Source organism: Hypanus sabinus, chromosome 3, assembly GCF_030144855.1.
Source record: "Hypanus sabinus isolate sHypSab1 chromosome 3, sHypSab1.hap1, whole genome shotgun sequence".
Classification (NCBI taxonomy): Eukaryota; Metazoa; Chordata; class Chondrichthyes; order Myliobatiformes; family Dasyatidae; genus Hypanus; species Hypanus sabinus.
In genome coordinates this window covers 131,822,961-131,835,838 of record NC_082708.1, presented here as the reverse complement: position 1 = coordinate 131,835,838, position 12,878 = coordinate 131,822,961, and the positions used below count along the sequence as shown (strand labels likewise).

General features: G+C 39.2%; 1 protein-coding gene across 1 annotated transcript in view; it reads right to left on the bottom strand.

Annotated features, from left to right (window-relative positions):
* rnf150a (ring finger protein 150a) overlaps window positions 1-12,878 on the bottom strand; it is a 104,467-nt gene that overhangs the window by 23,086 nt on the left and 68,503 nt on the right. The window contains exons 5-6 of the mRNA XM_059965154.1: window positions 11,973-12,069; window positions 1,170-1,380 (exon numbers count right to left, since the gene is read on the bottom strand). Coding sequence (XP_059821137.1) covers window positions 1,170-1,380; window positions 11,973-12,069 — 308 coding nt within the window. The remainder of the gene's footprint in view (window positions 1-1,169; window positions 1,381-11,972; window positions 12,070-12,878) is intronic.

The window sequence follows — 12,878 nt, the reverse complement described above, 5'->3', positions numbered from 1 at the left end:
AGTGGCATGCAAGGATTTGTCTTTGAAGGCACCCTGACCCTAACAGATCTGTAGAGGCCAAGTCATTAGTTCTTTTGGCTGGCTAGACCATCTTACCACACTGCCCAGTTCCTGTGTGTAATGCTCCATATTTATCAGAATTGAGAAGGGTGGGAGATGAGGAAGTGCAGGCTGAGTAAAGATGGTAAGAATTAGATATTGAAAGTCGTCCTTTTTTCCCAGACGACTTGCTCAGGTATCTGCATTGCACTTATATGCTAAGAATAATCTCACCAGCTCTCATGTTACCAAGCAGTTTAGCAGAATGTTTTTCTGCCTTGTGGTGAATTATGACATATTACCTTCTCCAGCTAGCATCTACTACCCACAGTGTGCTTTGAGATAGATAAATCCCGTAGAACTACTCTTCTATTGGACAAGTCCCAAATTATTTTCTATTTGTGTGCAGTCAAGTTGACCTCATGCATTTACGAAGTGTAGGCTGCATTTAAGTACTAGTGGTGAGATGAGTGGTGGTAACATCTATTTTACGCTGTGACTTAGTTCATTGTGTCCATTAAAAATGAAACCAGGATACATGAATTTCTAACATGATAAATGTATGATAATTAAGTTAAATTAGATAAGTATAATGTATTACAAAGAGAATATGATCAACACAGAAATAGCAAAACTTCAAAATGAACATAATTTGAAAATATGACACTAAACATCACCAATCAATGCACAGCAATGACCAACCCACATTGAGCAGTGATCAATACAGAACAGCAATCAACAACAGCAGGATATTTAGGTGGATAAATAGCTAAAGCAATAGAATGCAAATTGGGTGATTATATAAACTGGACATCATTATGTATAGCACCTTTGTCTGGAAATTCCAATACATCCTAAAAATTGCATTGGAATGCCAATGATGTCATGGAGAAAAGACATTTTTTTAAATTGTTGGCTCACTGAAGTAAAATAAAGTTCTGGCTGAGGTACTAAAATTTGTTGCCTAGTATTCTTCTAAATCCTCTACAGTTGGAGTGAGTGGGGACGGGTGGTTACGTAGAGTAATTGGCAGCAGCATCAAAAGAGAAGGGATTAGGGGAACCAGCATCAAACTTGAAAGGGTGTTTTTTTTTAAAACTTTTCCATTTATAAGTAAAAAGGCAACTTACTGTTGCTAGCAGTAACAATCTCATCTACTTGCTGAAGAGGTTCATTGTCCTGAATTGTCTGTGAAACCCCAACATTTCGAATAGGAGGATCAAAGCCAACCGAACTTTCATTCACGGTCACATCACTTGCGCCTGTAATCTGATTCGTTGGTTGTCCTCCCATGGATCCTTCGTAATCCGTTGTTACATCATCTGCACAATCTGCATTTGGCTAGATAAAGGACACAAGTTACAACTAAGCAACTCGTTTTGATATTTCCTGGTACAAGGAAATAAAACTTATGGACATCACTTATTGTGATTTCACATAATAATTATCACATTCCAACTGATTATTAAGCAATGTTTAAAATGTTTAGCAATGTCACGATTATACTCCATGGCTGAGCATTCACAGCTTTCTGGAAAATACCATTCAAAAAATTCATAATATTTGAATATATAAATTCTCCTTACATAAATTCTAAACGGTCAATGCTCAATTCTATGAATGACCTGTGATTGTAAATTTCCAAGTTAAAAAGCATCTTTTTTTAAACCACTTCAGTCAAATTGCATAAAGGTGTATTTACTTTAATGAAATTCCCTTACATGCTTCTAAATTCAAAGGAATGAAGCCCTGGCTTTTTAATCTCCCTCAGGACAATCTTCCTCACTCATTTACCCAGTGACCTTTGATGTGTTTCCTTTTAAGTACGTAAAATCCTTTAATAGTCAGGGTCAGTCAGAGAGATAGAATAAGGAAGCAGGCTTTTTTAGCTCAAGTTCGTATCAGCTATCAAACACTGATTTTTACACCAATTCCATTTTATTTTCCCCACCTCTGCCACTCTACCAGATTCTGCACTCAATGTACTAAGTGCTCTTTGCAACAGCCAGACTGCAGATCTTTGGATTGTGGGAGGAAACCCACAGAGCCACAGGTAGAACATACAAACTCTATACTGATAACACCAGAGGTCAGGATTAAACACAGGGCACGGAGGCTGAGGCAGCAAATCTACCACTGATTTGACCATTTCCTTTTCTAACTGCCTGAGGTTCTGCATGATTATTTTCTAGAATTTGTATAAAGAAGCTCCCCGTTTCTTTTGAATGCCAATATATTCCCATCATTTAAAAAAAACACTGACTTTTTAAAACTTTTCCTGACAACTTTTACATTGCTCCACTTGGCATTCTTTAGCCACATTCTTGCCCTCTCACTTAGTCCACCTGTATCTTTTTGCAAACTCCCTTTAACTTGCTTTCTATTCAACTCTGCATTTTTAAAAAGGATTATAACCATTATCCTCATATCAATAAAAGTAGTAAATAGCAGAAACCTAAGCATAGTTTCTTGAGCACCCAGTCATTAGCAAATAACCCATTTATTTCTAATCTATCCAATAAACAAACCTCAGTGAGTTCTAATATAGTCCCACAGCACTCAGTCTTATGAGGAACCACCTGAATGGCAAAGAGAATGCAATTTATCATGTCCAATGGTTGTCAACTTGTACTCCAACCTCCACATCAGTTGTTTGTGGCTTCATGTCCTACTTCAGGAACTGAAACACAAGCCTAGGATGAGACTTTGCACATGTATGGTGGGAGTGCTGCACAGGTGGTTTGTATCACAGAATGCGACGTTAAACTGGGCCCTGTTTTCTTCTCTGTTCTACGTCTGGCAGTCGGGCTAATACTTAGCTATTAATCATCCCAACCGATCATATGCATGTTGCAAATCATGAGAACTTGCTGTGAGAACACTTCCTATGATATTAATCATGCTTCTGATGTCATTTGCTGTGAAGTGCTTCTGCACAACTTGAGGATCTCAATGGTGCTATACAAATAATCTTTTTTCACTGTTTCTCTCTTATTTGTCCCACTTCTTACAACCTCAAAAATTCAAAGGATTTGTCAAAGAGAAAAATTCTTTCCTAAAGTTTCAGATCCTTCACATTAATATCATGATTTATTTTTGTAAAAGTGCTCAGATGCCTGCAATTACAGAATGCATCGTGTTCACTTACATTGCTCTCAGGCTAACTGGTCTCCAATAACACACTCTCTCTCTTTCACATTTTGTGAGTAGTGAACCTGTGGAACATTCTGAAAGCTACCATATTTTGGAAGGTCAAGCCTAATTCACTGACTACTCACATTTTTTATACTCTAATACGTTGTTTATCAGGCACTGTAGAGGCAGCAGCTTATTAATTCCTTCTCAGGAGACTTCATTTAAAATAAATAGAAGTACTCAACATTGGAAACAAAAAAATCCTCATTCACACAATTCTTCGTTCTGCACTATATCCCAAAAATATTAATTTATTTAATGCACGTGACAGATCTTCAATCTCTATTATAATTCCTTCTCTTTTTGGCCTGCAAGAAACACATGTTAACTTCCATTAATCTTTTCCTTCCCCCCCCGCCCCCCAACCCTGAAGCAGCCTACAATTCCACATACATTCTTTCTGGTTTCGTCTCAAATCCTCAGTCTATTTTCATTCTGTCAATTGTTTGGTCATTTCTTACTAGATCTCAAAATCCTCCTGTTCCCCTCGTTCAATAGATTTTTTAAAAAACTAAATTCTTTTCTCAAAGCACACATTCATTATATTTAACTTCTCTTCTTAGATCATGTTTTTCCTGGAGAATTTTATTTCTTAAGGAAATGTAAATTTGTTATAAATAATGTAGGCCATAATTGACAGGAGATGGAATTGGAAAAAATGGACTCTGAACTATGTTCAGCGAAATGATTCCATGAACTCAACAGACAGTTTATACTTGGAACTACACCTCCTTGTGCTGCCATCAAACACCAAAACACATTACTTGCTTTGGCTGTCCCTTTACAACTTTCATTCCAATGATTCTTTCGCCTGAATGAGCAAGAAGTATCTGTACAAATACATGACACTCGAATCCAATCAAACCACCACCTCACCCCCCATTTGCTGAAGTGATCAAGGTCCACGAAGTTTGCATGGAGACCTTGCTCCACAAAGAAATTTGATCCTTAACATTCCAATCTAACTTTAGTTAATATGCAGGTGCAAATCTTGCACACTGTTTTTTTCTTATGGTCTTTACTATTGCTTGCTCTCAAGAGAGGTCCATAATTTACCACTACCTGTACATTCATGAAAAACACCCAAGATAGAAGAGGAGAAGGAAAAGGGCACTTCAGTCTGATTGATAACTGCTAAGGGCTGAAGATGCTAAATCAGAGATACATTCTTCACTTGGAGAGACAACCAATACTTAACAGTCAAATTGAGAAGAAAGTAAAATTAGATTAGGAACAGTATCAATACGATAATAACTGTAGCATCTTCCCCTCCTTCCCACTTTATGTTTTCCACAGGACCACTTGCTCTGTGACTCACTGGTCTTTGGTCTAGCACTTTCCCCTGCAATTGTAGCAAATGCGTCATTTGTCTCTTCGCATCCTCCCTCACCATCATCCAGAGTCCCAATCAGCTCTTCCGGCTGAGGTGCACATGTATCCCCTTCAATCTGGTCTAGTGATTGAAATGTGGCCTCCTCTACATTGGTGAGATTAAGTTTAGACTAGAAAAACATTGCACAACATCTATCCTGCTGATGGAATGCAGGAGATGATAAGATGCATAGAGAACTACCTCCATGCAAGCTAAGAGTTATCAACGGAGGCAGATGTGTGTCATTTCTCAGTGGAGGGAATATACAAATCCTGGGCCAGTTAATATCAAAGCTTCCTCAAAAGCTGATGTGAGTAGTGTTGGTGATCACTCAAAATTTGAGACTGTTCAATTTCTTTCAACATCAGAGCCTGAGTTACTACTACCCAATAACTAATTGCTGTTTTAACAGAAGTCGGAGATACAAACCAGAAACTGTTTATTGTTACCTGGTAGAAAATTGTTTTTCTTTAGGGATAAAAAGAAATGCCAGTTAGGAAGAAATGGGACACACTGGGAAGTAGACTATAGCTCCCAAAGGATTCAATTTGTTCTGTTTCTTGGTATGATTCCAGGTATTCACATTGGCCTAGAAACTTTGAAAATAGCTCCGTGATTTGGGCTGCAGCAAATAACCTGTAACTGCACAGACTAAGAGAGTAGCACTGACACCAAGACCAAGAAAACACCAGCATCACTTTGGGCACAAGTATTTTGCCTCTCTTCACTGTTTCTCAGGTAATGGTCTCACCACTACTGTGCATAAGCTGTCTCTTCCAAGTCAGGTATTTATTTCAGTTACCCTGAGTAGGCAATCCCCATGAGCAGTGTCTTACTAGTGGGGCAGAAAACACATAGGTGTATGGTTGGGACTATGCCTTGTGAGGAAGGCCAGCAAAGATGATCAGGAAAATTCTGAGGGATTAGCGCACTTAATGAATATTATTCCTGTCTCCTCTTGCCATCACAACATGGATAGGGATCCGCTTGTCCTTACCTACCACCTCCAACAGCCTCCGAATCCAACACTCCCCAAATCCAACACCCCGTTCTTGGTAACTTCCGCCATCTCCAATAGGAACCTACCACCAAGCAGTTCTTTCTCTTCCATCTCCCTCCGCATTCCATAGGGATTACACTTAACGTGACTCCCTTGCCCACTTGTTCCAACCCCCTTCTCCCCACTAATGTCCCTTCTGGCTCTCCACCTGTCCCTACATCTGTTCTCTTGCATTCAGTCCTGCCCGGTGAGCAACACTTCACCGGAGCATCTTCTGGGGGTCATCTACTGCATCTGGTGTGGCCTCCTCTACATTGATGAGACTGACTGGGATTGGGGTCTACTTTGTCAAGCACCTTTGCTCAGTCCACTGCATTGGCTATTCATTTCAATTCAACTTCCCACTCCCATTTTGACATGTCTTTCCATGGCCTCCTCTACTGCCACGATGAGGTCAAACTCAGGTTGGAGGATCATCACCTCATACTGGTTGGGTAAGCCTCCAACCTGATGGCATGAACATCAATTTCTCCAACTTACAGTAATTTCTTCCCTCTCCTTTTCTATTCCCCTTTCTGTTTACCTTCTCACTTTTCTTCATGCTTACTTGCCCATCATCTCCACTCATTCCCCTCCTCCTTCCCTTTCTTCCATGGTCCACTGGCCTCTCCTATTCAATTCATTCTTCGTCCCTTTACCTCTTCTAGTTATCCCATCCCAGCTTCATCTCACCCACTCCACACATCCACCTTCCCCCTCACCTGGCTTCACCTACCAATGCCAGCCTGCTCTCCTTCCTTCCCCCCACCTTATTCTAGTTTCTTCCTTTCCAGCCCCAATGAAGGGTCTCAGCCAGAAATATTGACCATTTATTCCCCTCCATAGATGCTTCCTGACTTGCTGAGCTCCTCCAGCTTTTTCCGTGTTGCTAAAGAATGTTATGTTATGTTTATGTAGCAATTTTCATTTTGATTGATAAATTTGGGTCCTTGATTAAAATGGTTCATTCTTTCAAATGTGAACAATCTAAAACTTATAAATTCATTCACCCTGTAATTTATAAAGAATGCCTCAATGGATCCTATAATGCTGCTAGTTTGAAGATTACATTATTCTCTCATTTATTTTGTGCCTGAAAGCACAGATATCCCTAATGCTACCATAAACCACTGATAGCCAGTCTCAGGCAGGTGCATTCCCTTCATGGAATGAACAACAAATTCTCTTAAAGCATTAAGAGAAACAAAGTAAATTTGTCTCCCCTGACCCTGTTCTATTTCTGAAGATTCAAATTAAACCTGGGCATTGTTACAAACATGATGCCACAGTCAATAACTGCTCCACATCCATTACTGCAAAAGGTAATATGAGCTAATGTATTGTTTGCAAACAGTTCTGAAGAGATGAAACCCAATATTGGGAACATCAGCTATTTGGAGATCCTGCTCATTTTGTTCAATTCATGAAATGAATGTCCCCAATGTTCAAGTTCACCAGTTTGAAATGGTTCATACTAATTGAAATTATTCCTATTTTGCATCATTCTCAAACCTTTGTTAAATTATAATATGGAAAAAAATCTCAAAACTTTGTCAGAACTCTACATTAGCAATGTTGTTTGCAAAGATGGATATGTACTTCATCGCACACTGATGCCATAATTTTAGAATTGCTTGTAGGTGCTGGGCATTCCTGGCATAAATTTGGTCTATGTCTGCAATATAGTTCGATTGATACAGATATCCAAAAAAGATTATTGAACAGGGAACAAAAAACCTCTCAGCTTGGTATTTCATGGGGAATTACTTCTAGACCTGGTTCAACTGCGTAGCTAAAGAACTGAAAACTACGATGAAAATTGAATGTAACCAAGCAATCACAGAACGCATATTTAACAAAGGTACTGACTGTAAATTACATTGCTATTATAAATTGTTGAGTGCAGAGGCATAATGGGAGCAATGCCAAGTACTGCAGCATTTACTCCTCCTCCCCCTCCTCCCGGAATGTCTCAAAGACTGATGGTGCCGGGGCTGAAATATAGAAGAACTTGGGCCCCACGCAAGAACAAGAGAGTCATGTGAGCTCCCTCTAAGTGTGGCTTCAATCATGAAGGTAGATCATGGTCAGTGAAAACATACATTTAGAGAGTAGCAGCTCTTCATATTTTTGAACCATTCTAGGTTCTTAAGGATAACTTGAACTATAGGAATGCAATCCATGGGTCCAGAAAATTTGCAGCTGGGATACTGTGTACAGTTCTAGTCTGTTTATTTAATTTGGGAGATGTATCTGGTGACATAGTGCAACAAGGAGAACTGTATCCTCACAGCGCCAGTGAGGATTCTGACCTTGGCTACCATCTGTATGGAATTTCCATGTTCTGCCTGTGACTACATACTGGAGATCTAATTTCCTCCACATCATCAAGGCACATGGGTAAGGAAGGTTAACTAACCACTGTCCCCATATGTAAATTGGAGAAGAGTCTGTGGGAAATTGATGGGAGAACAAAATGGAATGAGATAGGAATACTATCAATGAGTGTGTTATGGTAGGCATAGAGACAAGCAGCGTAGCAGCCTGCTTTCATGCTGCCCAACACTTTTATAAGTCCATGGGATAATGGACTTGTTTAATTTGGAACATGTGAGGAGGTTGAGCCTGTTTGAGTGGCATGCTGAAAATGAAGGCAAGAATCTGCTGTCTGGAATAATCCAGATGCTATAGTGATCAATATAGTGACCCAAGCAAGTGCAAGCACAGCTGCTCATTGGAGTTATGAAGAATGAGAGGTCATCATGTCGAAACGTCTACATTTCTGGCCAACTCCTATTCCCTAGTTGTTATTATGTTCTAGTGTTCTTAAGTAGACTGAGCAACACTGCTGAAGGGAAATATTTGTCATGGAATACAGGATATCAGTGATCTCCCTAAAGCTGTAGCCAGCTGCATACTGAAAGGCAAAGTAGAAATCACTAGCCAGCAAGGAGCTGGGTGACAGTTACCCAAGGCAGTCCATGTACAGATACCTAGCTAGAGCTACAACAGGCAGAATGTTGAAGATTCCTGTGAATGCCGATTGAGGAACCCCACAGCTGCTGAGTTGGATAGGGTGCAGGGACAAGTGTCCCCCTCTCCATGGGTCCTCAGTGTGATTGATCTGCATGAGGCACCTGATGTGCAGCACTAATTCATTCCATGAGAAAACCACTGAAGAATTCATGTTAAAAAGGTTTTAACATGAAAAGTGAGTTGGCACACAACCCAGTCAGTGTCCATCAATAGTGGGATTCAGAATAAGAATGGCCTCAAATGTTCTGCAGTAAATTGCTGTGGTTTGTGTAAAAAATTCTGGCCTTTTAAATCTTGCTGTTTCAGAGAATACAGCGCCACGAAAGCATGCTCTATTGTTATAATTTGCCGACAACTGAATGAAACAACATGACCCAATTTCTCCTGGCAATGATCCAAATGAATGTTGCACAAGAACTGATGTCACTGTGTGCAACATATGTGAAAACCATTGTTTTAATCACCACTGGCTGGTCTAATTATCTGGAGCAAAATTCTGAATGAAAAATTGCAAGAGCACATGTCACAAGCAAAGAGATTAATTTTTCAGTGCTGGAGATTATACAAATAGAATTTCTAGGTACCTGTCTCTTTGCAAAACACTGGATCTAAAATAGCCTGTTCCTTGATATTCTGATCTAGAAAACAATCTTAAATGATTTCCATGATTTTCATGTGCTGCTGCACTTTTCACTGTATGAGATAACACTGATTAAAGGCAAGTTTCCTTAAGTTTCCATTCCTTACGTGGATAAAGATATGTATCAATTCTATCAAGTGCAACACAAACAAAATGCTGGAGGAACTCAGCAGGCCGGACAGCATCTATGGAAAAAATGCACTGTCAATGTTTTAGGTCAAAACCCTTTGGCAGGTCTAGAATAAAAAAGCTGAGGAGTAGATTTAAAAGGTGGGGGGGGGGGGAGAGAAGAGAAACAGCAGGCGATAGGTGAAACTTGGAGGGGAGGGATGAAGCAAAGAGCTAGGAAGTTGATTGATGAAAGAGACATAAGGCAATGGAAGAATGAGGGTGGCGGTGAGGGAGAGGAGCACCAGAGGGAGTGATGGGTGGGCAAGGAGATAACATGAGATAGGGAAAAGGGAGAAGAAATGATGAAGGGTGGGGTAGGCATTACTGGAAGTTTGAGAAATTGTTGTTCATGCCATCAGATTGGAAGCTACCCAAACAGAATATATGGTGGTGTTCCTCCAATCTAAATGTGGCCTTATCGCAACAGTGGAGGAGGCCATGGATGGACATATCGGAATGAGAATGGGAAGTGGAACTAAAATGGGTGGCCACTGGTTGCTGGACTTTGGTAGGACTTCCGAAATGTTGACTAAACTTTTTTCCCCCATAGACGCTGCCTGGCCTACTGAGTTCCTCCAGCATTTTGTGTTGATGAGAAATTAAAGCCACACAGTGACTTTAAGACTGTTGCACAATACTGTATTAATTGTTATTGTACTATTATTTGTATATCTGTTTTAAACTACAATGATACATTAAAATAATTTTGTAAGCATAAGAAAAAGGATTTGAGCAATTTGTCAACATTCTTCCCAAGTACAAGAAATGCTACCGCTTCTAAAAAAAATACACTTCAGGCTATTCAGGAGGTTTGCCAGCATCTCAAGCATCTTTACATGCACATCTATCAGCCCTAATGTTAAAGCAGCACCTTCAAACCTGGCATCAGTCTTTTAGAAGAGAACACATAACACCTCACCCTTTGACAATCTGGCACTTGACCCCTGGTAGCTCCTCACCACCATGTGCAAGAATTGCAATTTGACAATCCTCAATATTATAGAAAGTGCCAGTGTGTGAACTGAGATTGAGTTACCATTTCGTTTTCAGCAGCTAACCTGGGAACAGAACTTGGCTTTCTACAAGAAGAAATATGGTAGAATAAAGTGAAGGAAAAAGTAAAACATGCACCTGCACACTGTAAAGTAGAATAAAACAAATGGTTACAAAGACATGGAAGAGCAATGGAGTATCAGATTTTCTAAATCCTGGGATTTTGAAACATGTACTAACAACAACGTGCAGACTTTGCTTACCAATCTCCAATTGTGCGTACCCGTTTCAACCTTCTCTTGGTATTCAGGGGAAAAATCAACCAGTTGAAGTAGCTTATTTACATGGCCAGTCATTATATATGACATTGTACTAGCGGAAGTGAGAATCTGGGGCAGAGATCAGTGGCCATGGAATCCTAACTTATGGAGTTATCTGAATATGGCTTATATCAGCCGTTCCCAACCTGGGGTCCACAGACCCTTTCCATAATGATATTGACCCATGGCATAAAAAGGGTTGAGAACCCCTGGCTTAAATAAAGGCATCAATGCTCTTCTGACTCAAGAACATCCAACTGGGTGAGAACAGGGAGTAAGTAATATTCTCTGGGTAAGGGCTTCTCCAGCATTTAGGGACATGTTGTAGCATAATTTCACAAAAGTGGCACAATCCTAAATTGCACAGCAATTGATATCTGTGTTCAAAACATATCAAAGTAAAATTATAAAGTTAAATTTAGAAATTATAAAATGTACAATGCACTCATAACAAGCATTCAAAGCATAACAGAAATGTCAACATTACTTTCTATGCAAAGATCTTTTCTCTCGAATTTCAACTTTCTACCTTTCACCTTAAATCTATGCATTTAAGTGTCTGACACTTTCATCATGGTTCAAAGACCGATTACCCACCCTACCAATGTCACTCAATTTTCTATACTTGTACTAAGTTGTCCTTCAGAATTTGACAATCCAAAAAAAAAAATCCAAGTTTATCCAACCTCTGCTTATAGGTAATACTGTCCAATCCAGACAAAATCCTGGGGAAACTCTTCTGCACCCTCACTAAAGTTTACATATTTCTGATATATCAAACAGAACCGAACACAGTACTCCAAATGTGACCTTACTAAAGAATTATACTGCTTAACATAACTTGTCAACTTTCATGCTCAAAGCCCTGACCAGTAGAAACCAAGAACAAATAATAATTTACTGTTGAAATAACTTTTTTGTGACTTTAAACATTGATCTTACACAACTTTAGGAATTCAACGTTGAACAACATGAGAAGCAAACTACTAGATCACTGCCTCCAACAACTTAGCATATTGTAACCACTATTTGAAGAGGAATACTGACTATATTAAAATACATAGCAATGTCAAGCATTTGATGCACTCTTTATTTTGCAAACCAAGGATGAAATCCAAATCTCTGCAAAAGCCAATAATTTAATGCACAATGTTAACACAATCCTACCGGAATTCCAAGTGCCTTCAGAATGTTCATTTTGCACATTGGGCACGTGCGGTGATCTAGCAGCCAAGGATCCACACATGTCTTATGGAAAAGGTGCCTACATCACATCAGAAACACAGTTCAGTCAACCAATACATAATGACCACAGTTCACATGTCTAAAAGGAAACTATAAGTGACAAGTCACATTCATGGACCAAAGAATTTTATCTGAAAACTTATTACTTACTTGATTAAAGACATCACTCAAGAACATCAGACTGAGTGAGAACAGGGATTAAGTAACGTTCTCAGGAAATAAGTAAATTGCTTTCTCTAGCTATCTCTAGCATTCAGGGACACGTCATGGCACGTATGTAGAAAGATTCATGTGTAGCTAATATATTCAGAAAGATCAATATTATCAATAATGACAAAGATAATAAATACTGCTCAATCTGAATTTGGAATAGGAAGCAATGGAATGGAAAAAAATGAACAACATTTTAGTCCATGGAACTGAGTCTGAACTGCATTTCCGTCAGCAACAGATTATTTGCCATTTAAGGGTAGACAAAAAGAAAATCATGATGCTAGTATACAGATTAAACTAATTTCTCATTGCCTCCCTTTTAAGCACAGGCAAGACCAAATTACATCAATTTCTTGCATCACACTGCAACTCTCCCATTCTTCATTCGGTTGTTCATGCCGATAGAAAAACATTTCAATGAAAATTTAACTCATCTCTCATTATTTATTAATGAAAACCCTTTGACTGCAAATGAATCAATGTTCTAGTAAAAACAAAATTTTGGTGGTTTTTCAAAAGTTATATGGGCAATTCTGAGGAAGTTTAATCCTCACAACACAATGTGCAAAAGAAATTTAATATTTTAACACTTTGGTTACTCCATCAAATAGGCAA